The following is an 18717-nucleotide window of genomic DNA, read 5'->3' as shown; positions in this document are numbered from 1 at the left end:
AACAATCTTTTGTCGCAAATAATGTCGAACTAATCGGTTGCTAATTTATTATAAAAATTTATTAAAGTTTCTTGAGTAAATCGATTATCGATATCTACGAGTTGTCCTTGACAATGATTTTTCTGTCTAAAAAATCAAACATAAAATTTTGGGTTCTCTTATGTAATAAATATAACTTGTGCGGGTACCGTGTAAACGATACAAATTAATGAAACGTTAAATTATTGTAGCCAAGGAACAATTATTCTTTTTCGCACTTAAAACTTTACTTGTCGTGTAAGTGAATGAGTAGTTTGATCCGCTTGTCGCTGGATGGCAATACTGTGTCACTTTTCAGTTTCCTTATCAATCCATAGATTAATGTAGTATTTATTAAAAGTAGTATTATTACGTTTTGAGAATGAATTTTGATACGTGCAATATAGATACCGGTGATTGCTACATAATAAATATTGTCAACAACTTCAACTTTAACGAGCAACCATTGGTTTAATGAGTCAATGATAAAGTTTAAATAATCCCTGCTAATATTTCGACGCGTTTCTCAAAGTATACATAACGTGATCAGAAAGGATTGGTGAAACTCAATGCCATCGAGTTAATGACATTCTCTTAGACGGTACGAATTTGTGTACGAGAGTGTACTTCAGTTCCTGAGATGGAACTACCATTGAATGTTAGGTCTTCTATTCTATGGTTCGTCAGTGGTTCTGTCACAAAACGATGTACGATAGGATAAGTGTTTTGATAGTGTGACCGGTATATTTTACAAAGGAATGGTGTTTACTTTTTCGTGATAATGGCAGCACAACGAGCATTGCCGCAAAGCAAAGAAGCTTTATTAAAATCTTATACAACGAGATTAAAAGACGATGTAAAGTCGATGCTGGAGAATTTCGAAGGTAGGTCTTTTTAACCTCACTTTGTACGTGTCGCCTAACGATGCAATACCTTTATTCAAGTTTTAAAAGGAAAGCGAATGTGTACAAGTATAATTATATTTAATAACGAATGTCTCTCGAGCTGAAATTGGTATTTTTCTTATTCGTATTTATGATATATCAAACTTTAATACATGTTTTCGTTGAGAAATATTTTTACAATTTTACAGAAATCATAAAACTAGCTAAAGGAGAAAGTGACTCGCAATTATCCCGAATGACACAGTGCGAACAAGATACATACGAAATGCACGTCAGAGCAGCTAATATCGTACGTGCCGGAGAATCTCTAATGAAACTTGTTTCCGATATAAAACAGTATCTGATACTGAACGATTTCCCCTCTGTAAACGAAGCTATAGCACAGAATAGTAAATTGTTCAGGACGAAGCAAGCAGAGTGCGACCAGAAATTAGCATCTTTAAGAGACGATATGGCTGCCGATTTGTACGATTTGGAAGAGGAATATTATACGTCTATATATAAATAACAGAAATTTTTTCTTCTCGAGGATGTATAATTTTGTATTTGTCGCACAGACCATACCTTGAACCGAAATGTGATTTATTTGTTCGGTAAACTGTATATATTTATTTAAACAAATAAGAATAATTTTGATAGTACATTCTTACTTTTTAAGCGAGTGCTCGACAAGATACGTGGGAAGATAGACTCGATGATAATTCGGGCGTAATTGTTTCATTTTATTACTTGAATACTTTGTAACACACAGACGATACATCACACGATACTTCTAACTGGTAAGTATACTCAATAAGGTAAAGTGGATTCAAGCTTCAGTTAATAATAATAATAACAACAGTAATAATAATAATATTATAATAATAATAATAATAATAATAATAATAATAATAATAATAATGAGAATAGTGACAATAATAATCTTAGAGCGTAATACTATTTTCTTTTTAATCCTTGTATGACGATGCCTTTCCATACTGTACAGCAATAATTTACAGAAATAATACGGAGTCCCCTTAACTGGAGCAGCGAGATTACATCGATATTTAAAGGATCGAATGACGGGAATAAAAATAAATGATGCAACATTTGAATTCGGAATGTTCCATGATCGTAATCTCGTTTGCTCCGTACATGGTACTGTAGAAATACAAACTGAGCTGTCGACACGGTACTGTTCCTTAAAAGATTGGGAAGCAATTATATATCCATACTAGGAAAAAATAATAAAAATATCACAGTGTAAAATGCAACGCTGTGACACAGACCCATCAAGCATCGATCGAACGATAACGTGGAATTAAATGAGAAGCGACGTTACGTCGCAGGATAGTACGCGAATAGTAGCCGGAATAACGTCTAAATGTAGCGACGGAAATTAGAACACAGTAGTTGGTTCGGCGTATAAATGCACCATCTTAATCGTTATTATTATCGTATCGCACGTTTTTCCTTGAATCAGTCCGCGATCACGCGATTAAACTCTAATCGAATTACCCATACTGCCACAATCATACTCTTTAACCACTTATAAACGCGATACAAGTAATAATCTGAATTTTCGATGTGTGTTACTGTTTGAAACGCAATTACGGACAAAAAGAAGAAACAAAAGTACACGTAGAATCTGTCTCGAAGTAATTGAATTTTCGCGTTTCGTCGAATTCTTTGAACAAAGCAACTCCTAACGAAAAACTTCGAGACCGACAATAATTTAGTATGTACAAAATTTGAATCGCTTAAAATTAATATTAATCGTTAACAAATGAATATGGTTTTCCAAAAAAGCAGTTGACAATGATTAGTTTTTTCTTTTTTTTTTTTTTTGGTCCTCGTCTAAACGTAAGAAAAAAAACGCGAAACAAATCTAACAAAACAAGATCGTGCGCGCGCGCGCGCGTGTGTGTATGTGTGTGTGGTGGTGTGTATACGTGTGTATCTACACTGAAGTATGAACGAACCTTGAGCATTCGTAAGAAATATTAGTACGGTTTAACATACTTTCAGTATAAATAATGAATTTTTGGAATTTACAATCGTTACAATTATCCCTGGATTGAAACTTTGACTTATTGTACATATACATTAAGTATACTAAGTAGACTTACGTTCTACTTTGGCAAAAACTTTTACAAATCTAAACTCGACTGTTTCCGTTCACTTTCTTTTTCTTTTTCGATCGATTTTTCTCTTACACTCGATCGTTGTCTTTTTTAATCTTTTCTAAAAAATTTTGCATAAAATTCTGGCCTTTGACTGGCAGCTAGAACACGACGCGTTGATCGCTTAGCATTAAAGTAATCTCAAAAAGGTTACAAAAACGTTCAGTTCCATCGTCGACTTGTCTCCGTTTGTTGTAAAATGCGCCAAAACGATATGATATGCTTTCGTTGATGTCCTTCTTTTTCCTTTATCCGCCTTATAAACGTTTACCGATCAGTGGGCTCTCCGTTTTAAGTGCTCAAATATGTAAACGAAATACACGCAAAAAAGAAAAGAAGAAGAAAAGCACTGACATACCTTGGCAGTTTGAAATTACTCGTTATTTAGGAAAGTCTGTTCGCTTCGTTATCATAGTAATACAAAGTAAATGCATATACTTGGAATGATACTGTTGATCCGTTTCTTGTTTATCCTTTGCTTAATCATCTAAGAAAAACTTTGCTCCTTTTTCGACGCGTTCGCGAACGAAAACCTTTGCGCTTTTGATTCATCCTCCGCGTCGGGAAATGTGGGGCGCGCGAACATTAAAAGGCGTTCCGCGACGATGCGTTTCTTCGAGGGGTGGGGGGTTGGGGGAAGAGGAAATTTCGCGAACGAAAAAACCTTCGATTCGAGAGTTTCTTCGGTGATCGGTCGCTCTTCACGGCGGAAGGCTCGTTTTTTCGTGTTTACGAAAACGAGAGCGGAAGGGAGGAAAGGGTGAGGCGGTGGAATACTTTTGTAATTAGTCTTTTCGGTTCACGGAACTTCGGGATTCCATGCTCTCCTCGGAGAGCCCCGCGATTTGAGCTTATCGCGTGTTTTCGGTTACACGAGTCTCTTCTCCCGGTAGTCTAACCGCGTCAGTAGAGAAGATCGCCGGTGGTTTCGGAGCCCCATGCGCCACCGTCTTGAGCCGGTTTCAGATAGTCGACCTCGGCGATCTCGTTCTCCGGTTGGCCCGGCGTGGTAGGCATCGAACTCGAGGATACGGCTCTCGTCACGCCCAGCTCGAAGCCCTCGGACGTCAAATCCACCTTGCTAGGCGTGTAACTGGCTAGACCGCCAACACCTGCAGGGAACAAGCACTAGCTTTCAGCACGCTACGCTGTCTATGCCAGAGATCGAAGCACCGGTGGTAGCTACTTTTCCAAAAATATTCTCGTTCCATTGATTATTACGTCGCGATTCGTTTCATCGAATTACATCCGACTCGACGACTTCCGAAAGAATCGTACAGTTCCATGGAAAAACTTTTATCGCAGAGATTCTAAAATATCCGTTCGATGGGATCCGTTTTCGAAAAGAATCCCAAAAGTGGAAATGTTTTTTAAACAAATAATTCGTTCCAACGGAATAAAGGAAGAAAGAAAAAAAATTAACCGGTTTCTTCGATCCCTGGTCTGTACTAGCTGGACAATGAAACGAACGCACAACGAGGCAAGGCGCGAGCAGCGAACGAAAAACGTTTCGAAGGCGAGGACGAGCGTAATCCGTGCGTAAAGCCACGTTCTCGCGTGTGAAACAGCGCGACGCGGAACACGCTCGAGCCTTTGGCGCGGTACGTACATAGGTACGTACGCTTTCCTTCCTTTCGACGAGCGATGTTTTTCCATTAAAATACCGATCCCTTTGAACGGTCGATGAACAGCGAGAATCGAGATACCTGGTCGTCGAGAAGTGCGTTATTGAGAAGCGAGCCCGTCGAGCCGCTTACGAGCGTGTTCCGAGACAGACACGTGTTGCACACGTGGGAGTGAACGCGGCGCGACACCTTCGAGACAAGATTCGATCCCGAACGACAAACAAGGGCGAACGTGATTTCTAAATACGATACTCGAAGCAAACGGTGCGGCAAGGATTAAAAGCGGTTCTGGGAATCGTGCAGCTGATCTACACTAGCGACTCTTTTGCAGGATCGACGTTTAAAGAACGCTGCAACCGATTATAGCCGTTTGCGCGGGACAAAACGTGGCGCGCGATCGTTGCCTCTGTAAAAGACCGGAAAGAAAACGAGAAGATAGTTTTTAGCGAAATACGGTACACGGTTCGTGTCTACCGTCCGAGTGAACGAATAGAGACGACACGCGTCGTCGTTCGTTGTAGCGAGAAGTAACGATTAAAATTACCGAGAAGGGTCGGCATGCTTGTCGGCGAATTGGTCGAGGACGTTTTATTGCTAATCGGAGCTGATTGCTCGACGGAACCGGAAGTTTCGCCATCCACGCTGCTCTCGCCCTCCAACATCGATGCCTCGCTGGGATACTCGAAGGTTCGGGTTGCCGTATCGTCGAACTGTATTCGATGCTGAAACAATCGTAACGTCGCACACTTTAATCATCGAATCTCGTCCATTGCGATAAAGAGCAGAAATGTTCGCGATACCGTCTACGAAATACGCGGGTCTCGCGATCGATCGAACGAAATGATACGCGCGTTATTCGTTCTCCGCGTGTACAGGTACACGCGTTTTGTAAATATTCGATCGAAAATGCGATCGTTGTCCGCACTCTGATTCCCAATTTGGTAAATTGTTCGCAACGCGTATGTTCCGTCTGAGCGACGACCCCGAGGACGTTAACGGCAATAACGATATCGAAGCGGAGAAACGATAAATGACGCAACGCTTGGTAATGTTGGTAAGTTCGTGGCGACGAAGGTGCGTTCTCCGTGCCGCACGCGACCATCGTCGAGGAGACGGTTACGGAGGACGGAAGGTGATGCCCGGCCGCGTGTCCCTCTAAGCCCCGGTGTACGTATCGCGAAACACGCGTGGCCAGCTACAAATAAGACACGGGAAGAACAAACAACGGCAACGGCATGCAGCCTCGAATAACAGTAACCCGTCACACTGGATGCTTTTTCGACTGCGAGCGAGGACATCGCCTCCTCGTTCGCTCCTTCTCGACGAACACGATCAAAAGAGAAAGCAATTCTTTTTCCAGAGAGCCGTTGAAACTCGCCTTACGTTTGCTCCTCGTTCCGCGGCCGTCGTCGATCGAATTCGATATTTCGAGGCACGTGAAACGCCCTTTATCCCTACGAAAGAAAACCACCGGACCCCCGGTTGTTCCGCGAGCTCGTAGAGAGGGAACGGAAACTAGACGATTCTCTTCGGTGGTTCGGAATCGTTGTTGCCCACCGCGTCGATCTTCGTTTCTTTTCAAGTTCCAGACGTAGTCCGGTCACGGTGCGATCATGGGTTATTTCACAGGTATACGGTGTTGGATAACATCTGAGCGCACTGCGACCGGAATCGTAACGCGATTAGACCGCTGGTGGGAATAAATCCTTAGCCTTTGGACTCGACGAGGTAACAGTACCGGCATTTATTTCAACTAGACGCGTTGACCGCTCGCCACGGTTAATTGTATGTATTCGGTTTGAACGTCCACCGGAGCCGAAAGAAACTGTTCCGATAAATCGGAAACGACGACGAATCGTCGCAGGAGGCAGCTCTCCAACGAACCTTTCAGCTCCGCACGGATCTCCAACTTTTGCGAACTTTGCGAACTTTGCGATGGATACGCGATTTTTTCGATCGTCTTTTCGACGAACCGTTCGAAGCGATCGAGGTCAACGATTCCGGAAAATCCTAATCGATCAACGACATCGGTTAATCACCAATCGCCGTTCGTTCGTCTCGAATAACTCGCATCCGCAAAATCGTCGGTTTTTAGAGCCAGTTTAGCAACTCGTCGAGTTCACGGAAGAGCCTTTCCTACGAAGAAATTTCATCGCGACCGGTTAACGAGCGAACTCATTTACCGATCGTTCGGCGCGGTAAAGCGCAATTTGATTCGAGCCGATAGGAAAAATTTCTTTCTCGATTTCGCGCTAAATAACATAAATTTGCGGGGAGAAGACGCACGGGAAAAAAGAGTTTCTTGGCGCGAAAATGGTTCTGTCGATAAACGGGACACGTCCACTGTTGGCCAGAGGTAAATATCAAGATGGAAAGTTGCGTCCTCGGACGCCTGGCTCGCGAGAAACGAGCGTGCTCGGCGTGCAACGAGTGTCGAATCGTTCCTCGAACCGGGATGCATGGAAACCATCGAGACTCGTTCCCATTGGTCGACGGTATATTGATTTTCACGGAGAAAACGGCGAACCGGACTACCCTCAAAAGAGAGTAAACCTTTTGTGTCGCTCGCGTGCTTTCTCGGCCGTAAAATCAACTTCGAGCGGCAAAGCCAACGGAGTTTCCGCGCCAAGTTTGCACGTGCCCGCTAATGCACCTTTACGAGCAAAAATTTACGGAACGACCGAAGCGATTCGTGGTTTCGGATACGCGCGAAAAACGAACGCGTTTAGCGTTAAACCTTTGACCACTGCGCGTTATCGGAACGCGGGAAACGATATCGTTCCGTGTGCTCGAGTCGAAGGAAACACCGAGCGCGCCAACTCGAATAAATTGTAAAATTAATTCACCGCAGAGATATTTTTCTACCGGCGAGAAAGGTTAACGTTCTCCTCGTCTTCTCCTATCTCGACGATATTCTTCCGCGCGGTCATCGTTCCCCGGTAATTCGTTGGTGAATCGATTCGGCAGATTCCGCGAGCCGAGCCGCGTTCTTTTCGTCTCTCGTTAAATACCGAAAAGGAGACAAGCGGGAACGAATATCTCGGTAACGACGTTGTCCGCTTCGTTCTGCTTTGCATCTTTACGATCGATAAAATAAACCGCGCGTTTCGCACGGTGAGCGTGTTCGCGCCCCCAGGTTTCGGAGGGACGAGGGACGAGGGACGGGGGACGAGACGGGCTGAAACGGAACGGAACGGAACGGAACGGAACGGAACGGTACGGTACGGTCCTCTCTCGGAGACGATCGAGCCTCGAACAACTTCGAGAAATTTGTTCACCTTTATATCCGACGCGATTCTCGAGAACGAACGCCGACAATGTCGCGCACGGCCCCGTTACTTTCGACCAGATCCGACGAAACAATACGCCTCTTATCGTCCGCGAGAAAGGAAGCAATTTATCGTCCCGGACAATGGAAGGAGGAAGTTAAACGGGCTTTTACGCGGTTACGCGTTACGTTTTGCGTCTCGATCGCGGTCGTGTTCGTGCTCGCGTCCGCTGCCTCGTAATGCGTTCAGAATGCGGTCGCCACGAACGTCTCTTTCCGAAATTCCGGGAACGGTAATTGCAAACGCGTGGTCGGTCCTTGTCCAAAATCTTTCGTTTCTGTCGTCGGAACGTATGTTTGAATTTTTTTACGAATCGGTCGAACGGATCGAAGAAAAAAAGAGAGATACGAACGAACCGACAACGAGTGGACAAGTGGAGCGTAAATCGAACAAGTGTGTCTATCGGTTTCGAGTTTTTCGAACGAATGTCGAAGTCGAACGAGAAGAAAAAGTAATATTTACGGCGCGAATATCGATGCAGTCGCGGATAACGATCCTTGCTCGATATTATCTTTTTCGCGCGGCACCATCGGTACGCGTATTCTCGTTCCTCGAGAACCACGGATCATTTACGAACGGAGGGTTTTATTGCGCGCATCCTCGAAAAAAAGCGCGAGACGCGAGAACGCGAGAACGCGACGTTTAAAACGCGTCCACTCGCGGGACGACCCGTTTATCGCGAAACGGACAATAATTCCGGAACGCTTAGCGCAAAGCTTAACGGCGCGAACGCGAACTCGGGGTTACCTGCGGCCTTTGAAACACGATTTCGCAGGGGGGAAACGAGACTTGCCACGGCGTGGCTTTTTCTCGGTGTCGGAGACTCGTTCCGAGCGCGTACGGTAGGTACGCGCAGTACGTATAAAAGCGTCCAGGAATTTATCCTCGCGACGTACCTTCTCTCCGCTCTTTCGAACCACCACCCGCGTGTCTCCTCGCGGCGTTAAATTGACGCACAAAGCTCGTTCGCAGCGGTAAAAACTAGACGCGCGAACGCATCCGTTACGGTCCCGCGAAACCCGTAAGCCTCTCCTCGTCGACGAGATCAAACGGTCCTTTTCGAATTCAATTTCAAGGGAAACTTCGTCGCGGCGATCCGAGCGTTTTCGATTCGGGTCGAGGTTTTTCCCGTTTCCAGCGAAAAACGTACTCTACGATCGTTGACGAGCTACGGACGAACCAACGTCGACTCGTCGAGCAATCGAACCGCGGACCTTTCGACGATCGCTTCGAATTACCGTTAGAACGAATCGCCCGCGTCCGATCCTCTTTACGCGTTTCTCCGTTCGCGTCGATCCATTCGACGGACGGATTTCTACGAACGAAGCTGTAGCTCGTTCGAAAGAGGTTGGTTGCTTCGAGGAAACGTCATCGGACGTATTCTTCGCTCCGAAAGAGCGAATCCTTTCAAAGACGTTCCGTAAACCGTGATCTTCGGGACGACCTTGAATTCGAAACACCGTGTTAAGAAGCGCAGGAAATACGCACAGTGGCCACGATAAATCAGACACCCTGCGTGGCGCGCTTTTCGACGAGAGAGTAACGGTCCGCGGCCGCAATTACTCGCTGATTTTTCCGTAACGAAGCGATATTAGAAATTCAAATAGCTTCTTTTTTCCGTTCGTTCCTACGCGATCGACCATTCGAGAACGGAGAAATTGGATTCGGATCCCGTATTTTTTCCACTCGACGCGATTCTCGCAGTCGCGTCTAGGCGCTGCAACTGTGTTACAATCGAGAAAGAGAATTACACCGGGCGGGCAATTTTCTCGGGAACGGAGCGATTCCGCAATCGTTACGCGAGGTGACGACACCGAGGAGGGAAGGGGTCGGTGGCCACGATGGTTACGCGAACGAACGAAAAACCAACTTGGAAGCGTAATACGCGCCCAAACTCCGTCGAGCCGGCAGACCTTTCAACGACCGACGAAAAAACCACGAAACGAGAGCTTCGCTGTAAACGAATTCGATCCGTAGCGTCGGTAAGCGCCGACCGAAACGATGACACGGCAACTGTACATCGTACGATACCGAGAGGTTCTGTAAACAACAATTTTCGAATTCTCGACCCATTTTCAGCAAAGTACGGCCGACCGGTCGACGACAATTGCAAAATCGCTGACGACTGTCAACAAATCCGCGACGTGTCTTCGGTAGCGTGTTTCGTACCTGCTAATTCAGCGCGATACAAACACGCGATTACCGCGTCGCGCCGCATCATTGTCCGACGCAACCATCGTTTCGAACAGTGTCTCTCGATTCTTCTCCTTCGAGTTTTGTTTATCTCGGTAGCGCGCTCTCGACCCACGTGATCGCCGCTCGACGATAAGAACGATAGCGCCGATACGAAACATATATATATGTATATACACGTTGTCACCGTATTCGTTCGACGACTGGTCGTATCGTACACGCTTTGCAATATTGCCGATACCGGACGGATATCTCCGATCAAACTCGAAGTGGGAAGTTACGGTTGAGAATCCCTGATTGGAAGAAAACCGCACTCGCGCGCACTTTTGTTTTACGCGAGGTAATTATGCAACCCGATTCTGCACACTGTCGTCGCGACGCGACGCGACGCCTCGTTATCGTCGCTTCTGCGAATTTCGCGTTAATTATTCGTCGAGTCGACCTTCGTTTCCGTTACCGTGCACGCTCTGTAGACGAAACGCGCGGTACACGGGATTAATTCCGGACAAATTTACGAGCCCTACTTTCTACGCTCGCGACATCGGTGGTTATCGGTGAAATAATATTTTCGACGCCGAGAGCGGCCTCGAGCAGGGTTACGGCGGAGAAAGATCACCGCAAAATAGTTCGAGGTGCGGATACACTCGCGAATTCGTCGTTCTGGATTCAATTTATCGCAAATTACGATCTCTGGCGAAAGATCGGTGCCAGTCGGTCGAGTGTCGTCGTTCGACGTAAAATTCCAAGTTGGATTCGCCATTGTCCGTATTATCGAACGTTACGCGCAATCACTCTCGTAATGTCTTTACTGTTATCGGAGAACGCGACGACGAACGAGAATACCGCGAGAATCTCGCGGTAATACTCGCGTTCCGATTGTAAACGAAGCGTTCGATGTTTCTTGCGAAATTTGTCCGCGATTCGTCGACCAATTTGACGCGAGCCTCGATAAATCGTGGCACTTGTATTGTATCGTACGACGGTGTCGTTCGAGCACGACGATGCATCGAGGTTGTTCGTCGTAATCTTATTCGACACCGAACGGCGTACAATTAGAATTTTCGATATTTATTACGCGATAGACTCGACTCGCGTCGCGTAACTCCAACGCGGTATTATTACGATTATTATTATTATTATCGTAGCCGATTCCTTTTATCGAAGAGTTTGTCTCGGTTATTGGGAAGCAAACCTACGAATCGACGGAAGATTATTCAGCCGACAAGACCATTAGGAAGCGTCCGTTCTCGAGGGTCTCGCGACGAAGCCCTTCGGAAGGTAACCGTATTCGAAGAGAATTCGTTGGAGGATCTACCCCGAAGTCGGTTGCTCGACGAATTTCCTAGCCGCGAGGTGTGTTTACGCGCTCGTTCCGGTATTACGCGACGAGCGAAATTCTGTTCCCGCGAGGCGCTCCCGTCGCGTTATTGTTTCGCGCGTCTTCGATTTCAGGAGAGAAATCTGCGGCTCGCTGAAATATTCGAGCAGGAACAGGGTCAGCGAATTTCGCACGAAGCGTTCTCTTTGTTCTCGTCTACCTTCCTAGCGAGCTGCGCGCCAGAGCCGGCCCGACGCGCGATATTTATCGTTCGACGACTCGGCGCGGGACAGGTATCGCCGATAAAACCGATTATTTGCGAGGCGAAACCGTGCAATACACGCGCGGAGCAAAGTGAATCGTAAAGCACGAATTATCTATGCCGGGCTGTACCGCAACGATGCCGATAGCTCGCGCGAGTCGACGAAATTCCGCGCGACTAGCTACAAAGCCGCCCTCCCTCGTTTGCGCGGCGAATTCGAAAATCGAGCACGATCGTCTCGTCCCGGCACGGAAAATCTCGCTTTCGGCTCCGCCGAAACACCGCGAGAAAAACCCTCGCCCGTTTAAGCGTTCGATGGTTAAGCAACACCGCGCGCGGCACGCTGTTGCGCAATTTTTCCCATTTTTCCAACTTGGATGCAAACGGATCGGGCAACGCGCCTCTCTCGTCGGTGCAATTTTTCACCGTTAGAATTCCTTCAGCTTCGATAAAATTAAAACACACGGCTCGGAAGCGACCGAACGGCCCATTCTCGAGGCCAAGAAATCTCCGAGCGTACGCCGCGCGCGCGTTTCCAGCTCACGGAAAGCCCCGCGAGAATAAACTTTACGCGACGCATAGGTACTCACTTTTACGGCTACGTACCTTGTCGATTTACGGTAAAGGTATTTACGTCGAGTTAACCGCGAAACTCTTTGGGAAATGTACTTTCGTCGTTTTCGAAATCGAAATCGAGACTCGACGTCTCGGTCGCTCGAGGTTTCGTTTCGATCGTTTCTTATCGCGGACTCGAAAGAACGAACGAAACGCACCGATATCGAGCGAGACGAACCAACAGCGAACGATAAGGCACACGCCCGGGGTGAGTCATTCGCGTTTCGTTACAGCATTGCGAGGGTATCGTCGATAGACGTACGTTTCGTTTCCCCGCAAAAAAATGCTTCGAACGCAATTTAAATTCCGTTTACTGGAAAATCGTCCGGACCGTGCTCTCGAGTCGACGCGTACGTTCGTTGTCTCGGTCGCGAAAATTGGAATCGACGGCGGGGATAATTTCGTTTCGAACGTACAGGGAAAAATCGTTCGAGCTGCGCAAAGATTACCGTACGCGGCTCGTTTGGACGAGGTGTTCTCGTCTAGAATTTCGAGCTACTCGAATGCTCGGAATACTTGGCTCGCTCTGCCTCGGTGGCCGATCGAAAGCGAAGGAATTATACGTACGTGTATACGTACGTACGTATGCAGTAGGACGACGATCGCGTTAGCGAGTTTGAATAATAGCGATGGGAACGATACGGAACGAATAGCACCGATACCGACTCGTAAATTATAACCCAACGGACGGTACGGACGGAACGCACGGATATCGAATGGAATCGGCGTCCGGTTCTACGCTTTTGTCAAAGTATCGATTCCGGAGTCCTTGATTTCGAATTATTTATCGCGACGGAACGGGCCTTCGATCGCAGCGCGCCGCGCTTTCGAGAACTACATCGTCGTAGTTTCGTATCGTGGACGCAACGGTTTTTTATACTCTACCCGTTGAATTTCTCGCTGTAGCTTCGCATACTTCGTATTCGTCGATGGCCAATCGTATCGGTCCCATCGCTACCGAATGGTCAACTGCGCCTCATCGAGCGAGAAACGCCGGCCTCGTTTTCTAGCCAAGAATTATTCAACGATAACCTCGGTCATAGAATTCCGCGTCGCGTCGCGTCGCGTCGTATAATGGGCTGTCCGGGGATTTTTTATCGATCCGATACGGTCGACGGACGCCGGAGTAAATTCGAGGGAAATACGACGCATCGGCGAACAATCGATTCGAGAGATATCGATTTTCTCGAGCCGGTGCCCTGGAAGATCGCGATCGTCGAACGATAAACCGTGACACATCCCCCGTTTTTTTAGAACGAAATATTCATCCGCGGTGCCGTTTTCTCTACGATCGCTCCTCCCGTACCGCGAAACTTTCGAATATGCAAATTCCACCTTTTACCGGTTTCGATTTTTCGTATCGCTGGTTGCGCAACGTTATTAAAGGTTAGGGTTTGCGGCGCTGATTGGACGCTAAAATATTAAACGAAAGACGAATCGAGCCGGTGATACGCGCGACCGAATTCCTAGAGACGGGGACGATTCGTAACCCGAGGACACGCGGCTTTTCTTCGCCGAGAAGCCACCGCGCGAGTCGTTGCGTTTACGAATCGTCTTACCGTGCTTTCGATTCAAAATCCAAGCAATCGTTACCGTTAACGAATGAAATACCACCGATCGAACGCGCCGAATGAATTTCAACAAAGCCCGCAAAGGTATACGGATGTTTGTACGCGCGTAGGTGTTTCCGAGAGGAGTTCCTCGGGAACTCGTTCGGAAGCTCCGTAATCGATGTAATTAAATTTGTACAGGTCGCACGTATCTTTGCCCCGAGGTTATTTTCGCAAACGGTTCGCCGATACGCGAGGTAGTCTCTTATTTGATGAAATATTTGCCGTAAACGCGGGTCGTTATCTGTCTCCGTTTACCTCGTTGGCTCGTAGCGGGGAAAATAATACGGCTGATCGGTTCGCTCGTTCGTTCGCTCGCTCGCGACCTTTCGTTTCACGGCTTCTTGCGTAAACCGGGTGAAATTTTCCGTCGTACCCGGAAGCGAGGCGCGTAGAGTTTTTCGCGCGAAAGAGATATCGTTTCTCCGTTTAGGGAGGCACGTGGAACGGAATCGGCCGTTTTGCCGCGTTCCCATGAACCACGGTAGATTAACTCCTCCGACGAGCTGCCTCGAAAATCATTGCCGCGGTTCGCGCGTCGGCTACTTTTACTTTGCGAATCGGCATCGGTAATGGGTGAGCCTTGGTCGTTTCGTCGTTGCGGGAATCCGCGTAAACTCGAGCCCGTGAGAAAGTCGCGCGACGAAACGTTTCGATATTTCGACGAGGACGATTCGATCGATGTTCCGTTCCGATCGGGCTTCGACGATGTCGCGAAATTTGCCGGTTCCGAATAGAGTTTCCGAAAATTAGAAATATCTATCGCGTCGCTTTGCGTCCCTTGTTTCGCAAAACTCGATCGGCTCGATCAACGAAGTTAGAGAGGATCGATCCTCGAGACCGTCCGAGAGCAATATTATCTTTAACGGTGGCTCGCGGGAGAAGTCGGTCCGTGAAAATTAATGACGCGCCTTGTACAGTGTTATAGCACATTAATTATTTAGAACGTTTATCCATAGTTCGAAAGGAGAGTATCGTTCAATCCGCTTTCGAGCCGTGTACGTAAAACGGGCCTCCGGGCGTCGAGGATGTATACCCGTTCCACCGAATCTCGTTAATCGCGAGTTTTCGCCGAGACGAGTCGAGCGGTACATTGAACTTCTGGAAGCGTAAAAGTCTCGAGTATATTCCGAAAAAGATCGGAGCACGAATCGGGCAACTTTTTTAACGCGTCAACGTTTTAAAATAGAATCTCTTTCGCGCAAGAGCGACGAAAGAGCAAACGCGGCGGTTGAAACTTTATTCGAGCGAGTTTCGAACGAAATTATTATTTCGCCGCAAAATTTGTTCGAACGTCACGATCGTCGTCGCGACGATGAAATTCTAAAAATTCTGCAAGACATTGTGTACTCGGCGCGGAGCACGATGGAGAACCGTATTTACCATCGCGTTCGCTTTTAACGATTGTTCAACGTCGAAGGAACGCTTCAACGCGAACGATAACATCGAGAAAGACAAAGCGTTTAATCCGTCGAGTCTTGCAACTTGCTAGTTACCCAGACGTCGAAAATGACTTTGCGAAACTAGTCGGCGAATCGACGGACGAATAGGATATCGCAGTCACCGTTCGGTAATTACACCCATTGCGCAAGTTTCGTCGTCGATGTAGTTCCGAGCTTGTCGCGTATCCTTGTCCAGTGACGGTTAAAAGGAAAAATAGGAGGGAGGCAGCGTTGCGCCGTTCTTCTCCGAAAACGAACCACGCGGATCTCTCTCGAACGACGATACGCGTCGCGAACCGAACGCGACGGTCGACGCTATCTTGGATCGCTTCTTTTCAGCCGAGGAGAAAAATCTGCACCGAAAATTCTCGCACGAAAGAGGGAAGAAAAACGCTGGAAGGCGTGCACGGCCGCCTCGCCCTTGAATATTTTACGGTCTCTTTCACGGGGGAAAGTGCATTCCCACGAACGAAGGGCCTTGGTTTTACGTCGCTTGCTCTCCCATTTAACGGAGCTCCCGCGGCGCGATTCGCGCGACGGTACCGTAACCCGATTAGATTAGATAACGCAGCTTTGGCTGCTCGCGAGAACGTAACGTTATCTTTCCGAAGAAGTAAGAAAAAAAGAAAGAAAAAAGAAAGAAAAAAGAAAGAAAAAAAAGAGAGAAAAGAACGCAACGAGATACACGTCGATAAACGCGATGCCCAGCAACATCGCGAACGTTTCTCCGCCAAGCTTTACACGATTTTCCGAAAGTACGTTTACGTTATCGCGCGTTGGATAATGCTCGATTGTTCGACTTTGCCGCGAACGAAACGTAAATATCGAGATTTTGGAGTCGGATTCGACGGATCGCAAAGTCCGACACTGTTCGGGCCCGAGAACTCGTTTATCCCTTCTCGATCGTAGAACCGGGAAACGTCGATTCTTGCTCCGTAACTTGTTATTCGTTTCGTTGTTCGCGGTTACCTGTACTTCGTTAGGCGAGCACACGTGCCGAAGTTTGGCTATTCGTTCGTAAATTTCGCGTTTCGATTCCGTTTCTGGAAGCTCGTATCGCGAGTATTTCGTAGAAAAGATCGAAGAGCCGCTTACCTTGTGATTTCGGGGCGTCCTTGAAAGGTTGCTACGTCCATTGATGAGAACGTTGTCGTTGAAAAACGACACGTCACATGGCGAGGGCGGACCACCGGCAAGTTCCCATTCGGCGTCGTCGGTCGTCGACGCGTCCAACGTGGCGTCCAGAACTATGATGCCGCCGTCACCGACCTACCGTCCAAAGAAAAAAGAAAACTGAGCTCTCGAAATCGGGACGGTGCGCGTGGTGCGCGTGGTGCGCGTGGAATCCGGCGAGGTGGCTTTCGAGTCCCGTCGACCGAGTTCCGTGGAAACGCGCGACCGTGCGCGTTCTGCTCGTCGATGATTATTCGCTCGAGCCAGGAAAAATTCATTCGGCGCGCAACACCGATTCGCGTGGAAAAACTCAGGACCGGCTCGCCGTATCGATTCCGAGGTTCCGTGGGCCCGTTCGCGCGTAAAACCCGTCCACGTGCTCGTCGCTGGCAATTCAGGCGGCACGTTTATGCAAAACGGGCGCGTGGTGTGCGTCGGTGTGCGCCGGTGCGCGCCGGTGCGCGTCGGTGCGCGTCGGTGCGCCGGCCCGAGGATCCGTCGCCTTTCGATTACATATTTCGCGAACGGACGTCCCGTCGATTTGGAAACCGAGTTCGATCGTTGAGCGACGCGAACCCGTCTTCGTCTTCGACGCGCGTACCCCGTGGGAGCCGGATCCTCCTTTCGGAATTTATTCCAAGCGTGTCGGTTGCGCTCGAGTGGAACGGGACGACGATCGGGAATTTCTTACCGCGATAAACGACAACGCGGAGCGATGCGTACACCCATCTCGCTATCTTCGGTCCTTGAAACGGCCGAGAAAAACGCAACGTTGCGATACCGTCCTCGTGCAAGCGGAAAACTTCGATCGATGATACCGTTTAGCCGAGATTCAAGGGTACGAGTTCGGTGTCGCGTTCGCGCGTGGATTCGAACTCTCGCGACGATCGATTTCCGGTCCACTTCCGGCGATGTCGCGAGATTTTCGAAAGTGACTTTTATTAGTCGCGATGGCATCCTTCTTTCTCCTCGCGGCGTTCGTTTCTCTCCGCGGCGAGAATTCGGGTTGAACGGCGATCTATGAAAAAATGCGGTCACGGATCATAACGCGAAGAAGCCGCATTACGGACGAGCAGAGATCGAGGCCGCGTAACGCGATACGTATCTGGATTTGAATGCGACGTGCCTCGGATGCACCGGGACGAGAAGATATCGATCGCGGAGAGGACGCGTTATCGATCAACGAACGGAAAGCACCCTGGACGCGGTTCTCCGACCAGCGAGTCGTTCCTTCGTTTTCGAAACGAGCCATTGGAAACGTCGCGCCGATCGTTTCCTACGAGTCGGGGAAACTTATCGAAAATATCGAGAGCCATTCGAGCCGGTGCTCGAACAATAGATTCGCGCGTTATCGTCGCACCGGTAATAACAAGTATTTATCGGCGACGCCGTGAGAAGAAAGTAATTCAATATTTCCGTTTCTCCCGACGCGATTCATCTCTCTCTTTCTCTCTCTCTCTCTCTCTCTCTTTCTCTTTGTTACGTTGGCCGTATTATGCAAGGGATTCCTCGCGATAACGCGTCGTGAGAAAAATTGCTCGTTCAACGTTTACCGTGTAATCTCGCCTAACACCGAACCAAGTAGACGGATTAACTCCGATGCAAAGGTGCCCATAAATAAAGTCAACGATCGCACCTAGGATTGCGACTGATTCGTCTACCGGCGATATTTGGAATTCGCGAGTCCGTAAACTTTTATTCGAAGAAAAATTTGGAAAATCTACGGAACGTAAGACCGTATCGACGGAATGGAAAATTTTCCAAACGGAGAAAGAACGATAGCGGATGCGTCGCGTTCTTAGGGACGCGAGCTGAGAAGACGCAATTTCGAGCAAAACGACTTTTGGATTTCGAAAGTTGGACATCGGACGGTTGGTACGTAGTTAGTAGGTAACGAGACGAAACGAGCTACGGGTTGAACGAAGAGCAACGGTACCGAAGAACGATAAACCCGAATCTTTTCGTGAAACTTTTCGATTCCCTGGACGCGTTCGATTTTTCAAATTTCGATCGTGCGATTTAAAATCGCGCACGTAACGCTCTCGAGTTAGGTGCTTCGAGAAGA

The 18717-nt window shown here is 47.9% G+C and overlaps 2 protein-coding genes across 3 annotated transcripts in view; one reads left to right on the top strand and one right to left on the bottom strand.

The window, feature by feature from the left end:
- Positions 1–306: 306 nt before the first annotated feature.
- The window catches only part of Bif (protein phosphatase 1-binding protein bifocal), a 29568-nt gene continuing 11157 nt past the window's right edge, over positions 307–18717 (bottom strand). Inside the window, exons 2-4 of one of the 2 annotated variants that reach the window (XM_076327975.1) lie at positions 16575–16748; positions 5255–5432; positions 307–4197 (exon numbers count right to left, since the gene is read on the bottom strand). In XM_076327975.1, coding sequence (XP_076184090.1) covers positions 3989–4197; positions 5255–5432; positions 16575–16748 — 561 coding nt within the window. In that variant the 3' untranslated portion in view covers positions 307–3988. The other variant, XM_076327976.1, reaches the window with a different exon arrangement.
- On the top strand, positions 396–3526 carry LOC143155348 (mediator of RNA polymerase II transcription subunit 22). Its single transcript, XM_076327977.1, has 3 exons — positions 396–902; positions 1112–1702; positions 1922–3526. The coding sequence occupies exons 1-2, from the start codon at positions 800–802 to the stop codon at positions 1429–1431; spliced, it is 423 nt and encodes a 140-aa protein (XP_076184092.1). The 5' UTR covers positions 396–799; the 3' UTR covers positions 1432–1702; positions 1922–3526.

Source organism: Ptiloglossa arizonensis, chromosome 2 (assembly GCF_051014685.1).
Source record: "Ptiloglossa arizonensis isolate GNS036 chromosome 2, iyPtiAriz1_principal, whole genome shotgun sequence".
Taxonomy (NCBI): Eukaryota; Metazoa; Arthropoda; class Insecta; order Hymenoptera; family Colletidae; genus Ptiloglossa; species Ptiloglossa arizonensis.
This window is presented reverse-complemented; position numbering and strand designations above follow the sequence as displayed.

Coding starts and splice junctions, on each gene's coding strand:
- LOC143155348 (XM_076327977.1), top strand. CDS start 800: ATGGCAGCACAACGAGCATTGCCGCAAAGCAAAGAAGCTTTATTAAAA. Junction 903..1,111: donor GATGCTGGAGAATTTCGAAG/GTAGGTCTTTTT, acceptor ACAATTTTACAG/AAATCATAAAACTAGCTAAA.